Genomic DNA, 24,868 nt, shown 5'->3' with positions numbered 1-24,868 from the left:
TATATATATATATATATATATATATATATATATATATATATATATATATATATATATATATGTTATCCCATAAAGTTAAAAAAATATCAAACTTTTTTAGTTTTGTGCTTTATTTATTTGGATCTCTGATCTTTTCATTTAAATAAAATTAGATTTTTATTTTAATTTATTATAATGTTTACGCTTTTACTAATACGTTTTGTGATGCCTGCTGACTAATAGTAGATATTGATAGAAAAATGGTCAGTAGTCTTATATGTGTCTAAGAACAAACCAAATGAAATAAGAGTTTTTTATTTATTATTGAAATGACACTTAGAACCACCATGTGAGCAAGGCCCAGACAACAGCAGAATTTGTAATACATCAGATTGAATTGTTGAAGATGAACCTTAAACTAAACTTAAATCATGTGGAAAAAACATGTCCTTCAATGTCTAAAGCAGGTTTCCTCCTTTGACTTTAAGCCTACTACTTTCAAAGACAAACTGCAGTTTCTGTTTTTCTCTTTCCTTTGCTCTTTGCACACTGTGGACGGCCTGTCACAACCACTTATTTGCTGATTTTCTGGCACCGTTTGTGTGGCCTAACCTTTTTTTCCAGGTCGGGTTCTCTGAAGGTGAGCAGGAACTTTTTGACGTGTTCGGAGCGTAAGCGGTCGATGCTGCGCGCGTCGATGGCCCTGCCCAAGAATTCGTCCACCTCGTCCTCTGGGTTTAGGTTTTCCTGCGTGTTCCTGAAAATAAAATGCCTGAATAAAACAAGAAGTGACCAAGTGACATTTTGTTCTTAAAACAATGTAAACAAAATGCTTTGTTCTCATAAAGAAAGGTAAAACCCCCTCCAAAATAAAAGTAAAAATATTATCCGAATTATAATAATAATTATGTCATTTAAATGTAATGCATATAAATGATTGAAAATGTTCAAAACCAGTTTTCAGGTTTTTATTACAACTAAAATACTTTAGTATGGTAATAAAAGCCATCCTATTGCAACAAGAGGTGGGTAGAGTAGCTTAAACTTTACTTAAGTCTGAAAAGCACAGCTGTACTCTTCAGTTTCTCTTTCTAAAGAAGATAGAAGAAAAAAGAAATCTAGAAATGTTTCCAGTCATAATAAAAAAATATGCTTAGCAAAGATGTTAGATAAAATGTAAAATCAAGAGCTGGTGCTGATACTCCTAAAAAATAATAACTTAAAAATTATTATTATAAGAAATATTATTCCATGAAACCAAAGAACAGTATGCTGGTGAAGATTCTCAGCCATCCAGGTCATAGTCATAAAAAAAAAAAAGAAAATTAAAACAATCCCCTGGATGCTGTTTCATGCATGTTTTCAAACCATAAACAAGGCTTTGTTGGGCTACCGTATAAAATCTCGAACTCAACGCTATTCCTGACATTTTGAATTGAAAAAGCTTCCTGGATGGGAAGCGAATTGTTTCAAACTTGGAAAATTTTAATTTAATTTTCTTTTCTTTTTTTTTTTTTTTTTTTTTTTTTTTTAACAAAGAACAGTAGCTTTTTACTCACACCTAAAACCTTTTTAACAAGTTAAACAAATCATGGAGGTCTCACAGGGATATTTCAGACTTCGGAGGCCATGAACAATCAGTATCCTACTCTAAGTATTTGTTTTATTTCAATTCTAAACATTATATCAGTATTTTAACCAAAGGACTTTAAAATGTTTCATTAAAACTAAACTTAATTAAACTGCTATTTTATGCATGCTCCGCCCCCACTGACCTTTAAAAAATTGCATCTTTAAAATCCCTTTTTTTTTTTCATATGCAGAATTCCTACGATCCATTTTAAAGAAGAAAAAAAAACTTGGTTATCCCAAAAAAATATGTTTTTTTTTTTGTTTTTTCTACTTTTATAATAATGATGGGGAGAAACTATTGGTCAGGTGACAAATAAATTCTACATATTTAAAGCCAAATATAAAGTCCTTATAAAGAAGTAGAACTTCTTTTGACACCTTTTCCACATTTAAACACTGAAATTTACAACAAGCCAAATAATCAACAACTGACATGAAAACAGGCCTTTATTATTGTAGTATTTTAGAAAAATGCAGAAAAATGCAAATAGCAAAAGCAATAGAGACTAGCTCAGTCTAAGTCTGATAAAGAATATGGTCTGAAAAGGAGATAGAGCTATACGCTCTGATGTATTAACTTTAATGAGAAATTGTGTTTTCACATTTCATTTGCAATGATACAGATCTACAGTGTTTTAGCAACCAGCTCAATGTGATTTTCTTCCGAAATAAAGGTTAATATTCCAGCTGATGGCAAAGTTTGGTCAGTATAAAAGTGAAGCTCTGCCAAGTTTAAATAACTCTAACTTTAAATCTTTGGGCCCTTCTGATATTTACGGTTTTAAAAATCAGTTTTGACTTGGATAATTATAATAATTTGATAATGATCCATTAAATCCATGCTCAACAGCCAACTTTATCAATGGTGTCAGCACTCTGGCTAATATCAAATCAAAAGCCTTTTAAAAAGTCAGAGACGTATTCTGAATAGGTGGCTTCTACTGCTTCTTCTACTTCTTAATCGGGTTTGGAGTGTACACCTCTAACTACTACAGAAAGCCACCTAAAAAAAACATCTGGGTCTATCTGCTGGAATGGAAAGTGAAAGACCTGCCATGGTAGCAGATTTCCAAATGACCCCACTCTATGATAATGACAAGTTTATTGGAAGGAGAAAGGAAAAGTTTTGAAGGACGAGCAGAGTCGGGGTTCTGTATAAATGATATTGATTGTTTTTTTTTTAACCCCTGTAGGTGAAACAGCTGCTGCTGTGCGACCAGCAACTATTACTGAGTCTTTGACCTTGAATGACAATATCTGTTTTAAAGCAAGGTTTTGGCACCTAATGCTCCAATCAAGAATTTAAGTGTGACAAAGAAACTTTGTTAAAAACTGCAAAAGCTGCTACTTAGATGAGTCAGAGCTCTTTGTGGAAGCATGTTTTCTAGAACAGAATAGAAAATCCCTTTATTGTCCCACAATGGGAAAATTCTGGTGTTTACAACGGCAAAAATATTATAAAAAAAATTTGGACACACAAATGTGATACCTTAGAAAAGTGTATAAGAATAACATTATAGTGAAGAGTTAAAAAATAAACAAATGAAAAACAGTGCTTTTAAGTGTTTTAACAATATAAAACTGTGCACCTAGAGAATCAATAACCAATATTCAGATATGGACATTTTTACAGTAATGCATATTTGAAAATAGCAGCAAAATCAGATGTGCAACATGACAGCAGCATGTTTTTTCAACTTATTGAGATTGTTTGGAACAGTGGTGGTTATAAAGTTCCCTTTACAGCTGCTGGGAGGAAGTATCTGTGATAACGCTCCCTGGTACATTTAGGGTTCAGTCTGTCACTGAAGGAGCCCTCTGTGTTGGACACAATAGATGACTAATAGCCATCCAAGGACACTAAATTACTTTTAGTCTGGATTTACAATTTCAGCAAGGACTAAGTCAGTCAGTGTTTCACCAAAAACAAACCAGAGAATAAAAAGAGCAACAGCAAAGAGCTCCAAGTCTAAAACTACAAAATTACATCAATTCAATTAAGTTTATCTATATAGCACCAATTCATAACACGTCATCTCAAGTTCAGCAAATTATACAGTTACATTGATTCAAAGTTTTCTATCTATTTTAAACCAGTAGATTGCATCAACTCATTGACTCAAAGGCAATCCTTCACACTAAGCATGCATGTAGCGACAGTGGAGAGAAAAAACTCCCTTTTAACAAGAAGAAACCTCCAGCAAAACCAGACTCAGTGTGAGCGGCCATCTGCCGAGGCCGACTGGGGTTCAACAAGACAACATCTAAATATTAAGGTCACACATCTAATCTATTCTATGCTGCAAACAAACTGAAACCACAGCCCCAGCTCTAACTCTGTGTTTTGTCAAAAAATCAAGCAGTTATAAAATAAAAATATGATAGTTTTCTAGGGAAGGTAGCACTAAGGATCTAAATGATCCACTTAGCAGATCTACTGTGAGACACAAGACAGGTTAAGAGGTTTGTTGGTACATCTGCTATAAACTTGTAAAACACCTAAAAAGAATTTCTACTTTTTTGCAGCAAGAGTGTAATTGACATAGCAATAAATGTAACATGCATGATAAAACCAAACTGAATAAAGGTTTAAAGGGAGTTACAATAAATGTGACCCTCTCTAAATAAAAGGACTCTAGGACTCTGGATCTGTTCAATTCTAGTGGTGTTTATGCCAGAAGTACCACAAAATATAACCAGTGCTGTGTGTTAGAGCATAGTTGATACTCACTTGTCTTTTGGGTCCCCGAAGCCCTGAAATCAGAAAAAAAAGAGGGTGGGGACAAGATTAAAAAAATAATACAATGTTCTTTTGACTGTAATTTAAACACAACTTGTTGTACATTTAATATAAAATCCTAATCCATAAAATAGAATAGGAGCTCTGATGAAGTTATTTGTCCAATCAGAATGACCTTTAAAAAAATGAAAACCCTATAGGCAGATATTTATCCTAGATATAGATCACATTTCTATTAAAACCTTTCTTTATTGGTTTAAAGTTATATTTCTATTTTTAATGTGGTGATTAAGATTTGAAAACATCAGTCTGAGAGTAATTATTAAATAATTATTCTATTTAAAGAGTTTTACTTAGTGACAGATTTTTTTCTGTCAAGCTAAAATTTAATCAGTATACAAATACAAAATGAGAAGTTTTTTTTTTTTTTTTTACAATCTTTCAAACAAAAGGTTTATGCATGTATACCCATAGATATGACATTGCCTAAAATTAAAATGCTAAACTTTTCCCACCAATAACAACTGATGTAGTGACTATTTGTGCAAAACTAATATTCAAAAATCAAAAAACTTAAGACTTAAATGTGATCAAAGCAAAAGGTGAATTTAGGTGAAATAGTCACCTGATGCACCGTGGATTCTGGCTTACGCAGCCCAAAACGACCAAAAACTTGTCAAAATCGAGTTTTTTGTTGCTTTATTCTCCGTTCAGACAAAACAGGTTACAGGCTTAACAGGATTCTGCTGCTGCTCTCATTCTGACTCCTGCACCTGTTCTTTGATTGACTGACTGACTGAGACTGAGACCAAGACTGGCTGGGACTGGTAAACCATATGACCACCCACGAGCATAATGAGCCATCTAAAACCTACCTGTTCATACTGTGAAAAACCCACATCCCAAGCTGAAATTAATTAACTAATTAAGTGAATTACTAACCAAAAACCTATTCTAAATAAAAAAATAGAACTAAGTAATCTAAATTCTAAGATTTAACTGAAAATTGAGAAATAGCTCCTATAACTGATTTATGCTTTTTTTTTTACTTTGAGCCTTTTTTTATCGTAATGTGTAAACGAAGGGTTTTCTGCAAATCAGCCTCTGATTGCATCATGGACAATCCTATGATAAAAATAAAACCTGGTATTATTATTTTTTTAAATAACTGTTATTTGGGGAGCTGATGACAATGATTGGTCTGAGGCGAGAGAGGGAGCAGACGGCAATCATGAAAGGAAATGTTTCCTGTGGGTGGAAAGAAGTCAGCAGGAAGGAATACATTAAGAAGGTAATGCTAGATGAGTGATATTTTAATCCAAATCTATAACCTGTTGTTGATTTTATTAGGTGATCTAAACTTTTAAAACTAGATAAATACAACAGTTATCTTAGAAATACTTGTTTGTGTTGTATAATGCTGTTATTTATCCTATTAGCGAATAAAAAAAGAAAGCATGTGATTTCAGGATGTGGTCAGTATGAGATCTTCAGATACATTTTTCATGCTTTTAACTCTCTCCCAATACAGATTATTCAGAGCAATGATGACAAACAACATTCAGCAATTTAGCATTTCTCAGACTAAGAGGGTGAAACTATTGACATTTCTAAATATTAACCATCTTCTAATATGTTTAAAGATGCTATTTTACACAAACATTTGTCATCAGAAAACCAGTGCATCTCTAGCACCCTCTTGAGGTGTAATGTGTAATATCTTGTTAAAATAACTATTGTAACCTGTTTGCATTATTTATTTACTCTTTTTTGCAAATCCTTTTTGCTTTTTTCTCCGTTCATGATTATAAAGACATTCTGCATGTTTAGTTTCTCTGCACACGCCCTGCCACACACACACACTTTGTTGCCCTTTCTCTCCTCAGGACCGTCTGTTAATGAACACTGGAGACACAGAAGGCACCACAATGACAGGCGGTTTAAAAGATGATGTATAGCTCATGTAAAAAAATTAGACTACACAGATTGGAAGGGTTATAAATGAGTCAGGATGCCTTTGCATTCAGTGGGTGGCGCCATTTTCATCTTTTCCTAATCAGTCATGTCTGATTGCTGAGGATACAGCCCACTCCCTCATCTTTGTAACACACTAATATTGCATTAGTATTCCTATGAATGCATCTCTGGAACATATACTTTGTTCACAACACATTAACTGGTACTTTTAAATAAAAAAAAAAAACCTTACATAATTCCTCTTATATATGAAAAGTATACAAAAAAAATCAGAAATGATTATGAAAACACATGATCAAGTGAAAAAGACACGCACTGGTGAGTTTATACCTTCAAAAACGACTTTATTTCCCTGAATGCACTTTTCACCTGCAGAATTTGGCTTCCATAAATCTCTATATAACAGATTTATAACAGGAAGACCTGCCTAGAGATAATGGTGCCCATCCTTCCTTTTCCCTTTGTAACAAATATTGTGAACTTCTCATCTAGAGATGCTTGCACTTAATGAATATGCTTCTGGCCTCAGACGCGGAGCAGCTACAGCACATAAATATAAACCAGAATTTCAATGAGTTCACATCACTCCACCGCAGCATTTCTCACTTGATTGCGGCTGCCTACACGCTGCCTTTCTCCCCTCTTGCCGAGTGCTGCTGAGAGCCTCTCACTGCCAGGGTTAGGTGTGCCATGAAGGGCCATCCCCGCTGCTACTCAGCAAAGAAGATCAAAGGATTATGATCATTAACAGTGTGTAGGCTTCACCACCAAATGAGGCCTGAGATGAGCTACTCGCAGCAGAGTCACCTGTCTGTGGCAGTCTAATAATCCCAATGAGCATAATATTACTACTAAGTGGAGGGCCAGTCTAACTTAGTCAAACATTGGTCAATTTCTTTGAATCTTCCTCACCATCCTCTTCATCTCCTTGGAGATCTGGTTGTAGAAGGGACGATCAGTCCAGTGGCCGCTGTTGTGAGTGACAGAATTGGTCCTCTGTCGACTCATTTTGGCAATCATTGCCTTTTCTTCTTTCTGTAAAACAAAAAGAATACAGAAATGAACTTTGAGCCTTGAAGAAAAATGATATTATATTGGATTTTTTTTATTGCATCTTATCAATTTATTTAAGAATAAGTTCCTTTCAGCAGAGAAACTGAGATATGTTGCTTTTCTTTATACAGTGCTTTTGCAAAATGATTCACCTCTCTAGACTTTTAACCTATTTTGTTAACTTTCATCTCTTAATGTAATTGTTTTATTGAGATAATTCAATGTGAGATGCATCTAAACATAAAACTCCAAGTACATGAAATCTAACAGTAATGAATCCATCCATCCATCCATCCATCCATCCATCCATCCATCCATCCATCCATCCATCCATCCATCCATCCATCCATCCATCCATCCATCCATCCATCCATCCATCCATCCATCCATCCATCCATCCATCCACAGAAAAATATAAATATTTGCTCTCTTTGATAGCAAATTCCTTAAAAGTTGTTGTGTAACCAGTTACTTTCTCAAATCAAAGAGTTAGTGAAATAAGTTAACATTAGTGGAGCTCAAGTATCTGTCCACAAAATAAAAGCTATGCTTATGATAGAGTTGCTGGGGAAAAAAATCCATTAGTCAGTTTCAATCAGATACTGAGTTTGCCAACATGGAGGAAGATGCTCTGCTAAGACTAAAATGCATATCTTCAGCCAGGAAGGAAAACACTATGTCTGGTGCATCTCATCACCACAATGACACCATTCCTACAGTAAAACATGGAGGTGGTGGAATCATTCAGAGGGTTTGTTGTTCAGCGGCAGCCTGAGTTCAAGGTTGACCTTGATCAGGTGCACTGCTAGTTAAGATGTCTGCGGTCAGGTCAAAGTTATTTTTCATTGTTTTTTTTTTCCTCAGAACATAATCTTGAGAGTTTTAGGTCTGCTCTTGAAATGAAATGGGAACAACAAATCACTCAAACTATTGATATTATTTCCATATTGTAAGTAAACAAACATGGTAATTTGGTCTGCTCACTTCTTATGGCATTGATTATAAACTAAAACAAGCTGAAACTCTTCATTTCACAAGGCTTGAACATGAAATGCAGAGGTATTCATACACATTTGAAAATAAATAATGTATTCCAAAGCTACTATCAATTTTCTCCCAAGCTGTGCTGGAAGTATTGAAAAAAAATTAGGAAGGTTAATGTGTTAAATGAATTGTGCCATAAAACTAAAGCAATGTACCAGGCATTTCTGTTTCACAGATCTAAGGACTGACCAAATAAAACCTTAAACTTCAAAAAAGTTCCCTCTGTCCTCAACCACAGGCAGTGAAATGAGAATAGCATATCACTTCACTTCACATGACATGCTAACTATAGTCGCAGCTTGTGATACTGCCGGGGGAGGAGAGGCTGATAAAAAAGCCAAGTCATAAACAAACTGGAGGCTCATGCACTGATAAACTGGGTCCTATCTGAGAGATAGTTGGTATGGTGCATAATGTCAGTTTACTAACAGAGTGGGGAGCAATGTGGACTGGAACTGTGAACAGGAGTCTATTAAATCAGTTATTTAAAGCAGAATTGCTTCATATTAATTATTTTCTTACTTTTTAAGGCTTTTATGCAATCGAGCAACACAGGAGTGAGAAACTGTGAAATAGAAGGATAATGAATCAACAGCACAATTGCTAAACAACAAGTGATCAAATGGGAAATGTATCTTTATCTTTATCTCTTTTGGTTGGATCTATCTCCTCTGATAAAAAGGCTTTGTCTGAATAAAGACAAAGGTTGTGTCTGAATGTGCACCCTAATTATTATATAGTAGATACGCCATTTTAAATGAGTGTCCGTACGTCTAGTAGATAAACAAAGTAGTGGACTGGAAATTTCCCACAATGCACCTTGAAAAGTAGTGATCATCCATCACTACCCGATCCGTCCTGCGCATGCGCAAACAGATATACATCCCGGTGCCCATAAATAATGTAATTATGGTACTAAAATTTCTATCCTTAACTCTCTAAAGAATGCTAATACACATCTTTGAAAAAATATTTTGTGACTTTTGTGAGACAATTTTGATGCTTTTTACATTTTCTTCGTTAAACTGCTTCTATGTCGTCATCGGACATGCTCAGAGTAGTCTTGCAAAATATGATTAAACCATGTTTATCTGAATTTTAGTTGTTTCGTTCTTTATATTACGCACTATATACCATAATATTAAGACAAAGGAAAACATAAAACTAAAAAAAGACTAGATTTATGTTTAAATCCAAAGCCAAAAAAGTTAGCTCCCGGAGGTAGAGTAGGATCCCATTTCCAGTGCAGGTCGAGCAGAGACGAGTGATAAAACAGAAAGGATTTTAAGGCATTTATTTTCTCAGGAAATACACATTATATTTTAGTACGCTTATTATTTTTGGGGAGGGAAAAACGTCATTAAGGTCTTTTTAACAAAATAAAATCTAGGGTGACCCGGATGTTTTTCTTGATGCACAAATGAGCAGATGCGAATGCGCAGAATGGATTATGCTTCCAGGACGGATCGGGTAGTGACAGTCACTAGACGAGCAGATATATCCTGGAATACTCTTTTCTTAAATCCCATAATGCTTTGCCCTCCTCACAAAGCATTATGGGATGTGTTGTCACAGGGGCCCACTGTCGCCATAGGCTGCCGCTACCCGACAGCAGCGACAAATCTTCTAATGTAATAAAGGGGGGCGAAAAGTATTGATCATCTGTCCGAACGGTCATTTAACTGAGTTCAGTATAAAGTCCCCGCTCTATGTAGTGATTGAGGGATCTAGAGGTTAGGGAGGATATTCGGACACAGCCAAGGTCTCAGTCAGATTCTTTTAGGTGTTATAATGCTGCATCTCTCTTTCTCACCATTTTTATGATGAAACGGGGCAGATACCTTTGGAGGCGTTGCAGGCACCCACCTGTATACACACCCAAGCACTCTTAGGAGTTACATATAGTATATACCTATTTAATGATACTATTTCTAATTTGCCAATTGTGGGATAGCTCCATATTAATTTCCATCTATATTTACTATACTATACTACTATATACAGTATATATATACTTGGTTTTATATTCTTCTTTGTCCCTTTTAAAGAAAAACATCCTCACTATGATGCAACCACAACCATGTTTTATCATGTCTGTGGTGGGTTCAGGTTACAGTGTCGGCTTTAAGCCACACTACAGTAGTTATTTCTGCTCTTTGCCTCAAATAGTGTGAAGAGCAGTGTCTAGACTTTGACTGGGCCAATCCAAGAGATGAACATGATTTGGTTTTAGACCACTCCTTTGCAGCTCTGATCATTTGTTCAGGGTTGCCTCCTGCTGGTAGGTGAATTCTGCCTCCATCTTTTTTCCAATCATCTCTACCTTTTGAAGGGTGCAATATGGGTTGTCTTCCAACACAGTGTTTAACACTAAAAAGTTGATTTATTCAGATTTTCCAATTTAATAGCGAGTGTAGAAAATTCTTAGCGTGTTTTTTTGTTCTAAAACCTTAGTCATTTTCAAACTTTGTCAGAACGTGTAGTCTTTATGATACTGTTGTTATCATATGTTCTCTAATAAAAAAAAAAACTCAGGCTTTTGTTTAGAATTACGTTTTAAGGTGCCATCTAGACATCTTAATATTAGTAGTTAAGTCTGTAGCCCTACTTTCATTTTTTTTATCCGTCATTTTATCTTTTTTATATATAATCCCGTTAATTAAATGCATCATTTTTATTTTCTTTAACTATTTGTGTTGCCTGTATTCTACTGAACGGTACTTTTTTTTGGTATCATGTACAGCGCTTTGATTCGTCTTACCGCTGAAATGTACTACATAAATAATCACCAATTCCGGGAATTATAAGAGAAACTGTTACACAAGATTTCTTTTCAGGGTGTAAGACAAACAAGGCTGAATCCCTGTACACTGTAGTTTAACATCTATACTAGATTAGATTTTAATGTTTAACTCTTTAAATTACTATATTTCACATCTTTATTAAATAAAATGCTCAAAGTTTGGATGCCAGCAGGCAACTTTTATAATACAAGTCAAACTTTTCCCAACAGCCAAAAAAATAAAACATCGCTGCAAAATGTTGTTTCTAATGGTTCCCAGATAATTCTGTCTGCAACTATATGTAAGCAGCCTGTTAGCCTGGATTTCATTTAGGGGTATAAGAGTGATGGGGGTTCAACACAAATGCATGCACTAGTGGCCTAGTGGTTAGGGCATTGCACTTGGGTCCCAAATGTTTTGAGCTCAAGCCCCACTCCCACGGACTGCCTCCATGGGTCCCTGAGCAAGACCCTTAACCCCAGACTGCTCCCCAGGTGCCGCACAATGGCAGCCCACTGCTCCCCTAGGGGACGGGTTAAATGTGGACAGTTCAATTCCTTGTTTTGTACTTGTGACAGTGTAATGACAATAAAGTTGAATTCTATTCTATTCTATTGTGAACAGAGGCAGTTTCTAAAGCAGCTCCTCCTTCATTGTTTTTCCATAACTATAACTATGTTTAACAGCTGAAAATGTTGATGAATGTAATTTACCAAAAACAATAATGCTTAAAGCTTTTTATAGTGAATAAATGCTGGTTCAAATATATTAACTGCTGTTTTCATAAATTAAACTTTTAAGACATTTCGTAGTATTTTTTTCTAAACGTCTCCCTTCACTACATTACAAATAAAAATGAATACCAAATTTGTTTTTTGCGTTCTACTTTCAAAATAATCTACTTTCCAACTTTAAACAAGCTGCAACATTTTCAGTTATTTTCCGATGTCCACTTCAGCTTTGAATCAGTAATGAACCCTCTACCCTTTTCTGGCTGCAGCCCACAATGAGGTAGGTTTCTATATTGTTCCTCTTCAAGTAGGCGTTTCTCTCTCCTCCTGCTCCCGGTTCCACATCATAGTCCCCATTCAGATAATTCAGAGTGGCTTTGGTGATGTGGATGCGCCTGAAATGAGAGCATGCCATTATAGTCTGTTATGTAAACCTCCACAGCTGATCATCCACACTTAAGCATGAGCTTGTAGGAAGAGAAAATGGAGAACAAAGTTTATTGGACAAACCCAGCTGAGCCTCCTGCTTCCATCTGATTTGCTAGTGTGACATCATTGGACCAGACATCAAACTGCCACTTCCTGAGTCCCAGCACCCCGCAGTGAACCCTGCCGCTGTGGATGCCAACTCGCATGTTCACATTCACCCCTGTCACCTCCCGTACCAGTCTGTAGGTAACATAGAAGAAAAAGAGAGACAATTCGAAATCTGAAATCACCAGAATCAACCAATACCTTACGATAGACGTTTTCTACTGTGTTTTGGTAACATCAGCCCCATTTTTATTGCCACTAAAAAATCTGGGACGTTTGAAAACCCGGGTAGTGTATCCATACATATTCAGCTGGGTAAATTCACCTTAGTGGGACTTTGGACCCTCTAGAGAGGCAGTACGGTTTTTAAGCAGTGGTTTGTGTACAGCTGCAGTGCTTTATTTCACCAGCGGCGAGAGTAACCAGTGAAGGTGAGTGTTAAAATGTTGTTGTACATGCCCTATGCTTATCACAGAATAAGTTTTAAGATGTTTGTGAGTGAGAAAGTACACGTCAAAACTTATCTATGCAATTAGTGTGTCCAAAAATTGCCCTGTTCTAACTTTGTGATGAAGTGGCAGAGTCCCGGTCTTCAGGCAGGCTGGTGGTTACTGATACTGTCAATCCTTGATGATTTAGCCAACTTATGCCGAGCGTGGAAAATTTGGCAAAAATGCTGGCGTACATTGGATAAGTTATGGGTAAGTTTTAAATTTTACGAATGCCAACGTACGCTCATACGTGGGCCATACGTTACAGGTAAGTTATGTAATCGTTGACACACACTAATTGTAAGTTACTCATAAGTTGTGGTGTCTAGCTTATCCAAAACCTAAGATTAAATTGTGCGTAACTTTTACTTAAATTATCAAGAACTTATCTCCAATGAATATCCACGTATGCCGCTATATTTGATGTGTTTCAGCACGTCAGGGAGGATCATTGCTGCAACCCCTCAGGACACTGACTTGTAACATATCATTGGGATTAGGCTAATGTGCTATATGCATAAGTTAGGCTGTCGATGGACATAAATTCTGGAGTAATTTTGAATATTCCATGTATACGCCCAAAATTGAAAAAAACTAATAGAAAATTGAGTGTATGCCAGCGTTTTAGAAGATTCTAGGACATTGGCACATGCTGGCTAAATAGTCAAGGTGCGACAGCGCCATGATAGAGGGAATATGAGTTGTATGTCATCTGTTACCCATCGTCCAACGTCTCAAGCTTCTATTTCATATAAATATATGCCTATGTGGACACATGGCTTAACATCTTGGTAACATCTTGACTAAAAATGTTTACCGTTTGTTCTATGGATATCTGGGATTTTCCTGGTTATTAAAATGAAAGAAAATAACTGTTAATTAGCTTTTAGTGTCATTTTACATGAATCATAGATTTAAAAAGCAACTGTGGCCAGATGCAGGTTGATGAAAAATTATATGTCAATTTTTTTTAAGCTTGGGGATTTACTTCAAGCTGGTCAGCACTGGAGGTAAAGGGAGATCCACTTGTATATTCTTGTTCCAGCCACCTGCTGGAGTGAAGGTGTAGTACGTTTTTCTCAGGGGGATTGTCGGGGGGCTTTCAGAGTAATGGAAAATTACTCAGATTAATTATCTGGGATTCCTATTACCTAGGTACAAATCCTGGGGCTTTCAGTAGAAAAAGGTTGATCATGACATTGGATCAGGTGTTCTACAACTTACGAGATGGCTTCTATCATGTCAAGTCCCATCTCTACACAGCAGTGAGCATGATCAGCTCTCGCCTCTGGCAGCCCAGACACACAGTAGTAGCAGTCCCCCAATATCTTGATCCGCAGACAGTGGTTCTCCTGTGAAAGAAACAAGAGAAAGAAAGGATAGGTATATTCTAGTATTAACTAAATGTCATATAAAATTATAGAGGATTTTTGCAAGTTTTTGAAAAGACCAGTCCTCTCCACTTAAAAAAAAAAATGCACATGCGCAACCCTGTACCTGCTCCTGAGAGGGAATGCCTATTAAACCTATGCGAGAGCATGCACAAGCCCATTTCTCTTCATGCACACTCTGTTTAAAAGTTGCCGCTTGCATCACTCATACAAGCTTACTTTCCAAAAGAAGATTTACAATTTTTCCACTATGTCAGACTCACCACTGGTAAGTGAAAATGGGGACGAGCACGTAGGACCGACTTACGTAAACATATCACCAGAATAATTGACAATTACAAGGGCCACTTATTTTGAGGATCCACCAGGAAAAAGAACATCTTCCACTATACCTTTAAAAAAAATTATATTTTTTTGTCTGCCAAAATTCTCAGTCAGCCAGGTCATGGCAAAACGGGCTTAAATCTAAGGCAATCGGGGTTTTGCTCAGTTTTTCTAAAACCATTCTGACATCTATCTTCTCTTTGTCAATACGGTTTGACGGAATCTGTAACTGGAGCGCTGACGTCTTTAAGCAATCGAGGTCCATTCTCCCAAGGACGTTCTAAGTCAGATGCAAATCAATTACCCACCCTTACTCTTTGGTTGTTCGAGTCTGTTTTAGAGCATGAGTTTTGTGTTTAGCCATCTAAATGGTGATGAGTGTGCTTGGGTAACATCTTTGAAATGACCACCAGGACCAGATTGTAGATGCTTGAAAGCTCAAAATGCAACTCTTCTTTTCTGTTCATTGATGGCTTTTCTCTTTCACCCTCTTTCAAACCATCTATCCAAAATCCGAGGTAGTTGATACTTGTTTACTTAACTGTTAGAAATATTTTTGTGGGCATATTTGGGGCAGAATTAAAACTTGATTGTAAATCAAATGGGGGCCCAGAGAGAAAAATTTAAGAACCACAGACTTTAAAGACACTATGGTAAAACCTTTGTCAGGTAGGTGCAGGTTAGTTTAGTTCTGCTTGTGATGCAGAACCTTGTCCTAATGTTGTTGCACACTACAGGAGTGCCAGATGCAAACCAAAAAAATATTTTGCCTTAACAAGCCTCTGGACATCACAACCTTCAGACACAGAAGACGTCTTAAAAGCAATACATATAATGTAATTTAGGGTGGTGAAGAAGGAAACCCAAATTTTCAAGACTCACCAAAGAGAGTCAGAGTATGGCATTTGTTCACCAAAAGTTAGCATTGAAAAAAGGGACCTGCAACTAATGTGGATTTGCCTGAAAACAACTCTTTTAAAGCTGAATGAGACTCACTCTTAAAAGAAATACAAGTAAAAAGAGATTACATGAAGGGAGACTGAGTGTTATTGTGGAGTTTACAGAATCAACTTAAGGGGTCCAGGTAGGAAAAGGCAATGAGGGCATACAGAAAGAAGCTGGAAAGGAAACTCTAGCAGAACAATATCAGAGATGTGTGGTCATGGATGAAGAAGATCACGTTTTAGGCTAAAGGGAGATCAGACAGACTTAAGTCTGGACAGAGCCAATGAACTGAATACATTCTTCACAGATTCCGTTTAGGAACAGGTTGAGCATCCTTCTCTCCTGCCCACAGTCAGACATCTCACATCTTTGACCGAAAGCTTTTCCATCACACCTCAAATGTTTCACCTCTACCACTGACTCTACTACTTCTATGAATTTGTTGTCATCCAAATCAGAAGATGAAACTACTCTCTCCACCTTCCACCTGTCTGTCTCTAATAGTCAAGTGAAGAGACAACTGGAGAGACTGAATCAGGATAAGTCCCTCAGCTGACACCATGGTGTCGGGCCCAGAGTCCAGAGCAGCTCTGTGGTTTATTACAGCACCTCTTCAACCTTCGCCTGACCAGGAGACATTTCCGATGATATGGAAGACCACCTGCCTTGTTCCAGTACCAAAGAAAACTCAGGCAACAGTCCTCAGTGACTATAGACATGTTGCACTAACACCCCACATCATGAAGGTCTTAGAGAGACATCTGTTGGTTCACCTCAACTAAACAAAGAAGCAGCCATCAGGGCCCCTGCAATTCGCTTATCAGTAGAGTTGGTGTTGAAGTTCCCTGCATTCACCTGCTTCAACAAACCCACTGTCATATAGAAAAGGCAGGACACACTGTGAGAATCATATCATTTGATTTCTCCAGCGCATGTACCACAATTTAGCCTGACTTACTTTGTCAGAAACTCAAGAAGACTCGGGTAGAGGCATCAACAATTGCCTGGATCAAAGACCACCTAACAAATAGACCACAGTGTGTTAGACTGAAAGGTCAACTATCTAATCAAGGAGTCAGCAGCACGGGGGATGGTACTCTCACCATTCCTTTTTACTCAGTATATCTCAAATTTCCAGTAGAAGACAGAGTTCTGTCATCTGGAAAAATAGTCTGATCACTGTAGATGTCATGTGCATCAAGAATGGGCTAGAAGCTGAGTATCTGATCCTGAAAGTGAGAAAAACAAGGGAGATGATTGTAGATCTCGGAAGAAACAGGAAAAGGATGGATCCTATTAAAATGATAGGAAAAGAAGTGGAGGTGGTGGAGGTGTGTAAATACAGCCGTGAAATCATACAGAAGGTATAGAGCAGACTATATTTCATTAGGAGGCTTAGGTCCTTCAGCATTTGTAGCAAGATGTTATATATCTTCTATAAGTCTGTTGCGGAGAGTGTGGTCTCTTCTGCTGGGGTAAAAGCATCAGAATAAATGACTGATGGAAGAAAAACAAGCTGATTAAGGAGGCCACCTTTTTTTATGAAGTCTCTAAAGAGAACTTAAAGAAGAATTCTTCATTAAAATGAAGGAACATTTTGAACAACAGGGAGAATCTTCTTCATATGATTGTTAAACTCCAACAGAGTGTCTTCAGGAAAAGACTTCTCTAAATCCGGATCAAGACAGACCCCTAGAGAAGATTTTTCCTGCCTATAGCTATCAACACCTACAACCACTCATTAAACAAAAAACATTTGTGCAACGACATCTCATTTCCCTTTGGGATCAATACAATATTTTTGAGTTGAATTGAATTACAATAAAATTCCTGTGCTCAAAAACAACAATGCATGCACAATAATTTTGCTTAACCTTTTTGACTTGTTTGCAATATAGCTGCACAAAAGAACACAGAAATGAACAACGTAGCACCAATGCACGTAATACGAAACAATATGATATAAATGACAGCTTTACTTGTTAAACTAAACAACATTTACTGGTTGTTGCATTTCAAGTGAAGAAAAAATGCCATCTAGAATAAATCCAGCTGCATATTCTAAAGCTTCAACAGTGTAAGCCTAATTAGCTGAATTCTTGGAGCATCATTTAGTCATTAAAGCACCAAGGGTTTAGCAAACAGAGGGTCTAGTCACAAAAGTAGGGCTTGAAATGCTAAAGGAAGCATTCAATCTATCAAAACGATACGGAAGCAGGGGTCTCACTTCGGATTTAAGACTCATAAACATGCAAGTCAGCATCAAATTAGTTAATTTCTGTATATGGATGTGTGTGTGTGCACATCCTTAGGGCTCAGGAGACTACAGTGTCTCATGATAACCACCTGAGCATCTTAGCAGCACATGGAGCAAAACACAAAAGGAGCCACTGTGTAAGGAGCACAGCGAGCAAATGTGTGTGTGTGTGTGTGTGCATGAGTGTGTGTTCCTGTGAACACAGAGACAGAAGGTACATCTGGCATGGAGATTAGTGTCAGATGCCACATTTCTGGTTTACAACACCATTATGGCTGCTGGGTTCATAAATATTGATTAAAGGCCGATCATTTCACCTTTCATAAACAAATGACACACATTGAGGATCAGCTCAACCAACGATGACGTTGCTGGACGAGAGAAATGCATCTATATTAACAGGTTTGCCGTTTTAAAAGCTTGTGGTGAAAGTATGAAACCTGCACTGCTTCAGTAATGATAGTAAAGTGTTAGTAAAGTATTTAAAGTTGCTTTATGGTTATTACCAAGTTGATGGTGGTATGGAAAAATTAAAGTTTTTATGATTTTGATGAAAAGTCATCCACATGACTTTTCAAAATGTGGGCTTTAAATTCTAAAACATATTTCAAAATAATTTTTTCACAAATAAATTTTTTTGTTTTGTAACTGTGTAAACAAATAAAATGATTTAAAATTCCGCCCAACATGTCTGACTCTGTGGGAGCAGGTACTCATTTTTAGCCACATAATTTAGGAAACCTAATGACTAGCATAATGGGAAACTAGAGACTATATGACAGACTGAGACTGTGTCCTAATGTCCCCCCTATTCACTATATAGGGCACTCTGGTGGTTACACCATTTTAGATGAGTGTCCGAACGTCTACTGGATGAGAAAGTAGTGGACTCGGAATTTCCAACACTGCACTTTGGAATGTAGTAATAATCCATGGTCACTAGACGAGCAGATACATCCCAGAATGCTTTGCAAGGAAGGCTCTTCTTACAAAGTATTATGCAATTTGTTGTCACAGCGGATGGCTGTCGTCTACAGCTGTCACTACCCAACAGCGATGACAAATAACATAGATGGCACAGAGGTGTGCGTGTAGAGAGGCGAAGTTAAGTGACCAACGCGGAGAGAAAAGTAGTGATCATCTGTCCAATTGGTCAGTTAACTGATTTCACCATAAAGTCCACTATATAGTACCCACTATATATAGTGAGCGAGAGATTTAAGGGTTAGGGAGGACGTTCGGACACAGCCTGAGTCTTACCTTGATGATGTGTCCACGTTTGTGTTAGGAACACGAGTCTTCTCTTTTTCCTGATGTTCCTAGTGGTTCTGACGAGGATTAACTAGAGTTTGGGCTTTTTGTAGATTGGTTTAATTAATCCTGTCTGGTCTTTGAGCATGTGGCTTTACCTTGAGGCATTGCACAATGGTCTGGATCTATTTAGTAGTGGCCATTTGGCTTCTGACAGTTCTACAACACTGTTGGTAGATGGCGCCACATCCGCTTATGTCAGCTCATTGCGCCCAGTGCAGGAGTTCTATTTAGTCTCAAAAAGGATTATCTAAACCAGGGGTCACCAACATGGTGCCCGCCTACATAAAGGGGCCCTCAAGGACCACAAAGGGTGCTCTCACAGTCTTCTGAAAATGGAACTCGCCAGTGGGCTAACTTTTAAATTTTATTTTACTCTGTTGCCCTTATTTTTTAATACTTTATTTCAAAATGGCATTGTCTAAAATGAAATTAGAACTTAAAAGAAACAATAAAAATATGTTTATAATGTATGAAGTTTAGGTGAACGCAGTTCATGGGTCAGTAATGTTAGCCCTTCCTATGACTCCGTACCCTTGAAGTGACTCTCAGCCTTGAAAAGGTTGGTGACCCCTGATCTAAATACTATCAGCACAGATGCTGGGTGTAAATAACTTTATTTTATAATGATCAAATGTTTTTTTTTTAATCTCTTTTGTATAGACGTATAATGTGACTATGTACCTTTAAGAAAAGAATGCAATTCCAAGTATTAATGCAGTTATTGAAAATTATACATGCATACATGTGTTTACATCCTTACCGCTGCCAACTTGTCAAAGCGGGCGAAAAGTTCATTGAGAGTCATCACTAACTCCTGTGCAGTGCATTGTGAAGCCAGACTGGTGAAGCCCTCAATGTCAGCAAACAGGATGCTGCAGAAATACAGAAAAACAAGAAAAATCGAACCAAACGTTCTCCATACAGCCCTGTTTCTTTAGTTTGCCAGCAGACAGCAGTATATCAAGTTTTTAAAGAGTAAAATTAAAATATACTGTTAATACTATTGTCTAAAAAGTTGTTTACAGATTAAAATACAGATTTTGACAGCAAATTTGGACTTAAGGTTAACCTAATCGTGTTTTTTTTTTACTTTTTTCATTCAATTATATTTCAGATTGTAGGTTTCTAAATTTCTAGGTCCACTTTTGCCATAGAGTGACTAATCAATGAAAGGGTCAAGCATCCCAATATGGTTTTATTTTCAAAATGTTTGCATCATATAAACTTGTGAAAACTTTAAAGCATGTGCAAAGCTGAGCTTCTAAATTGGTGCAACTTCAACTGAGTGTCTACATTGAACGGAAACAGGCACACAATTTATAGCCTATGTGCCATCATGAACATGAAGCTCATATGCTAACCAAACCCTGTAAAATTTGTTTGTGGGGGGAGGATACTTGTGTAAACATTACAACTTGTGAAGTTATTTATCAAACCGGAAACTAGCATATGATAATTCAGAGGGGCTGGAGAGAGTAGAGGCAATGGAAAAATGGTATAAACACCGTGCCTGAAGCTAAAAATGTCATCTTCATAATACAACAAAACTTAACATTTGCAGCCGCTGGAGAACAAAAAACTATCAAGGAACCCGTGAAAGAATCTTGCAGAACCCCTCCCATATACAGCTGAAATTACTGATCTATTTTTCCCCAACCACACAGAAGTACATGCAGTTTCCTCATTTTAGGGTGTTCCAAACCACTTTTGCAAATGTTACCTTTCCATATCCTATGCAACCTATTTTGTTGCATAGGATATGCAACATATCATATGTTGCACAAGCAATACATTTCTCTTCAGTGGGAACCTTTGAAGATCAGGCCGTTAGTTTGCATATTAGTCTACATTAGGCACAAAGGTATACAATCTCCAGTGAGTGATGACCTGGCTGCACAAGCTTTCAATAGATTAAATCTATTTTATAAGGAAGTTCAAACGGAGCAAGGGAATCAGTTACTATCCGAAGGAGAGGCAATATCAGCATTGTTTACAGCACCCGGAAGAGACATAGGAACATTGTTTACAGTACCTAGGTTCTTGTGGAATAAAGTTGTTCAGCACTTAAGTCCTCATGTTTTATTGACTACAGATTTATTGTATTCTGAAAGTTGAAGTTATCCAAAAGGGTGAGAGCCAGAGAACAGTTGTCTGCCTCCATGCATCCCGGCTGGCAGGCTGCTCAGTGTGAACCACGCCTCGAGCAGCATGGCATGCTGTGACTCTGACACAGATGAGTGTAAATGATGGATGAGAAGTAGTTTCTCATCACACAGATGTTATTAAGCAAGCTTAGCATGACTGCTATTGTTTCAACTTTATGAAAGGATTTTGTATATTTCATAGACTGATTGTATACTTATAGCATACCCGATTGAGTGTTTAGTCACACATTAATCTAAACATGAAAAATGTTATATGTGATCAGCACAAAGTGCTTTACATCTGTGAGGCAGAAGGAAAAGACTACATGCTTATGGTTTTAGTTTTAATTCAGAAATAAAATAAATAGTTAGGAATGCAAACGTATTCAGAGCACTTTTCTGAGAAAAAAAATCAGTGCAATCGTTTTTTTTAGTTTCTAACTATTTAGTAAAGTGATTCTTCACTGCAATTTAGTAGCAGAAATACATCATTTTGTGAAAGCATCTGAGGTTGCCTGTTTTAGGTAACATTAAAGGGACACTATGCAACATTTTTCAGTTAATTAATGTGTTCCATAACGTTATGGATGACTAAATGAGTCATTTCAGGTTGAACAAAGGTATTCTCAGCCGCCCTGGTGGTCTGTGGGGGAAATACTGCACTTGCAATTGCAGGAGCACCGACCCGCACCCACAGGCTCAGAAGTCTCGTGAGAGTCAGTCTTGCTTTACGGCGAGAACTGCTACACGCCCCCAGTTAAAAGCATTCTCGTTGCTAGCACAGTGGCGATCTTTGTGCAGTTATGCTACGTTCACGCAGCAAAAGCAGCAAAATCACATCTGCTGCTTCATTTTTGCTGCTTGTACCAGTTAGTTCTGACGCGCGGCTGAAGCAGCTTTGCTGCTCTGGCTGCAAAAGTGTGTCTGAGGCGCGTTGGGCGGAGCTTCACTATCCTTTCTCTGCCTTGCAGCTATATTTGCTGTGATCAGTGGGAACAAAAGTAGTTTTAATATGTTTTTAAGTAAGAAAATACACCTGAAAACGTAATCAGTGCAGTCAGTTCATTCAGATTATTATCCTGCCTTCAATATTTTTTCTGTCGGAGCCGCTCAGACCCCCACATACCAGGGATGCGCCGACAGTATGGATCCCTTTATCAGCAGCGGTTCACCGCGGCAGCTGGTAGGTGTTTTTCATCTAAATAATCCAAACTGCATATTCTGCCGGCAGATTTCTGCATTTTAAGTTAATTTAGGCGTCAATAAACTGTTTAAGAGCAGTGATCATCAGCGCTGTGTCTCTCTCCCTGCGTTAAACGCACCCGACGCGCTGCTGCAGCCGCTCAGACGTGCTGCGCCTGCAGCTCAAAACGCGCCGCGGGACCTTTGCATGTAAACTCGCTGCTTCTGTCGCGCCAGCTACATCCAGTGTGAACGCAGCGTTAGTCATTCGTTGCGTTCGCCTGTCTGCTAAGCTCAAAACAACCGCGCCTGGCTTGACGGAGAAACCAGGAGAACAGCTGAGCATATTTACGACAGTGCACTTTTACTTTCGCCCTCTGGAGGGAGCCTCACTGGAAAATCAACACCGGTTGCATAGTGTACCTTTAAGATCAGAAATGCACCAGACAGGCTTAAAGTTGTTCAATAAATTTTACCAGCTTGGCTTATAAAATGCATGCAAAGGTTAAATAAAAAAAAAAATGCTGTTTAATTGATTCAAAGGAATTGGTTTAAAGTTTCTCTCAACTCAGGTAGAAGATAAAGAAACATTTTTAAGAAGGAATTCTTATAGGACGAGACAACAGTTTGGCCTAAACACAAACAGGTTAAGAACTAAAATGGTGCATTATCCTCAAAATACAATCCCCATCACCAAACAGCGTGATGATAAAGACAAGATGCAGCCATTCTTTCTCTGTAGCACACATATGAAAGCTGCTAATTGAAGGATAGTTGGAGCTAAAGCAGTAAAACAATCCTGGAAGGAATCATTAGAAATGGGTGAGAGCTCCCTTTCAGCAGAACAACCCCAAACATACACCAACAGTTATAATATCATGGTTTCAATTAATGCATATTTAAATATTAGAATGGCCCATTAAAAATCCTACATCTAAATCCATTTGAAATCTATTTGAAAATCATGCATCATCCTTCCTACAACCTCTAAAAACCTTTGAAGTTAGTGAAAGATTAAAGTAGCATGAAATATTGATTTAAAACACTTTGAATGATATAGATGTTTATATATATATATATAGGGGGGTGTTGGCCTAATGGTTAGAGCAGTGCAATTATGCTCTGAGAAGTTTGCAAGTACCCGGTTTCATCCCCATGAGCCTGCACTCTGGGTTCCTGAGCAAGACCCTTAACCCCACACTGCTCCCGGGGCTCAACAGTGGCAGCCCACTTCTCCCTCAGGGAGCTAAGGGTCAGATGCAGAAAGTGCAGAGAGTGAATTTTCCCATTGTGGGACAATAAAGGGATTTGCATATACAATTACCTAAAAATTCATTTATTTAAAAATGAGTAATAATGAAAAAAGGAAGGAAAACAGCTTTGCAGACCCCTTCCAACACTGCTTTGCATTTCCTCTAAACCTATTTAAAACAATAAAAAAAAAAATCAAATGAAGCCGTTTGAAAATTTTTTAAATATGATTTGATCCAGTTTTGTGCTATTTGGACAGTTAAACAAGTTGCAGTTTAGCAACCAATAACCTAAAAGGAAACAGAGGGAAATTAAGAAGCTTTTGCGAAAAAGTCAAAAAGACTAAGCAAATCGGGCGGCTTTTAGGGTAGAGAAGTAAATTAAATGGAATAGCATAGAAGGGGTTGGACTCAAAACAAGCAGCTTTGAAAACTAATGCTGGAAGTTTTAGATGCGTCTTGACCTTTATGATGAATAAGATATTTTAATTAAAAAGCTTAAATTCACATTAATTCTATCTAAAATCAGTGCCAGAAATTTAGCTTATCATGTTTCTTTTTGTTTGAAGTTACACTAAATCAAAAGAAACTTGTGATGGATTGGTAATTTGTAAAGGGTGTAGCTTGGCTCTGGTCTGGACCAATGGGCTGATTGCTCGACCTCTGCTTCATTAACATGGGAACAGTTTTTCCCTGATTGAGATGTTTTTATTTTTTCCCAATTTGGCAGCGGTTCAGCAGCAGGACTGATGATCTCACCAGGCTGAATTATTTCTCTCAGCATGCAGTCCGTGCTGACAGGCTAGCCTGTAATAGTCTGGGCAAGACTGGCAGATTGGCCTTACATGCACTCACAGAAAAAAGCCTGTCCTCACTAACTCAGGTTGTTTTGTAAAAGATTAGTCCTGCAGCACAAAAAGTCATGTTCTGCGCTCAGCTTTCTTCTCTCAATGACCATATTCTTTCTTTGATTTCCATGTTTTTCCTTGGGTGAAACATGTGATGTAGTGAATTCAAAATTGAAAGAAATAACTGAACATTGTTTCGTTTGTCCCCATTTCTCTTTATGACTTAATTTTTCTTCTCATGTTAAAAAA

At 37.5% G+C, this 24,868-nt stretch overlaps 1 protein-coding gene across 2 annotated transcripts in view; it reads right to left on the bottom strand.

The window, feature by feature from the left end:
* Positions 1–24,868, bottom strand: part of adcy5 (adenylate cyclase 5) — a 111,175-nt gene that overhangs the window by 13,764 nt on the left and 72,543 nt on the right. The window contains exons 4-10 of one of the 2 annotated variants that reach the window (XM_038277736.1): positions 19,956–20,067; positions 14,189–14,316; positions 12,450–12,608; positions 12,193–12,334; positions 7,241–7,363; positions 4,343–4,365; positions 592–751 (exon numbers count right to left, since the gene is read on the bottom strand). In XM_038277736.1, the coding sequence (XP_038133664.1) occupies positions 592–751; positions 4,343–4,365; positions 7,241–7,363; positions 12,193–12,334; positions 12,450–12,608; positions 14,189–14,316; positions 19,956–20,067 (847 nt within the window). The remainder of the gene's footprint in view (positions 1–591; positions 752–4,342; positions 4,366–7,240; positions 7,364–12,192; positions 12,335–12,449; positions 12,609–14,188; positions 14,317–19,955; positions 20,068–24,868) is intronic. The other variant, XM_038277737.1, reaches the window with a different exon arrangement.

Source organism: Cyprinodon tularosa, unplaced genomic scaffold (genome assembly GCF_016077235.1).
Source record: "Cyprinodon tularosa strain WSP-4 unplaced genomic scaffold, ASM1607723v1 ctg134, whole genome shotgun sequence".
In the NCBI taxonomy this organism is placed as follows: domain Eukaryota; kingdom Metazoa; phylum Chordata; class Actinopteri; order Cyprinodontiformes; family Cyprinodontidae; genus Cyprinodon; species Cyprinodon tularosa.
Note: the sequence above shows the minus strand (reverse complement) of the source record. Positions and strands in the feature narration are given on the sequence as shown.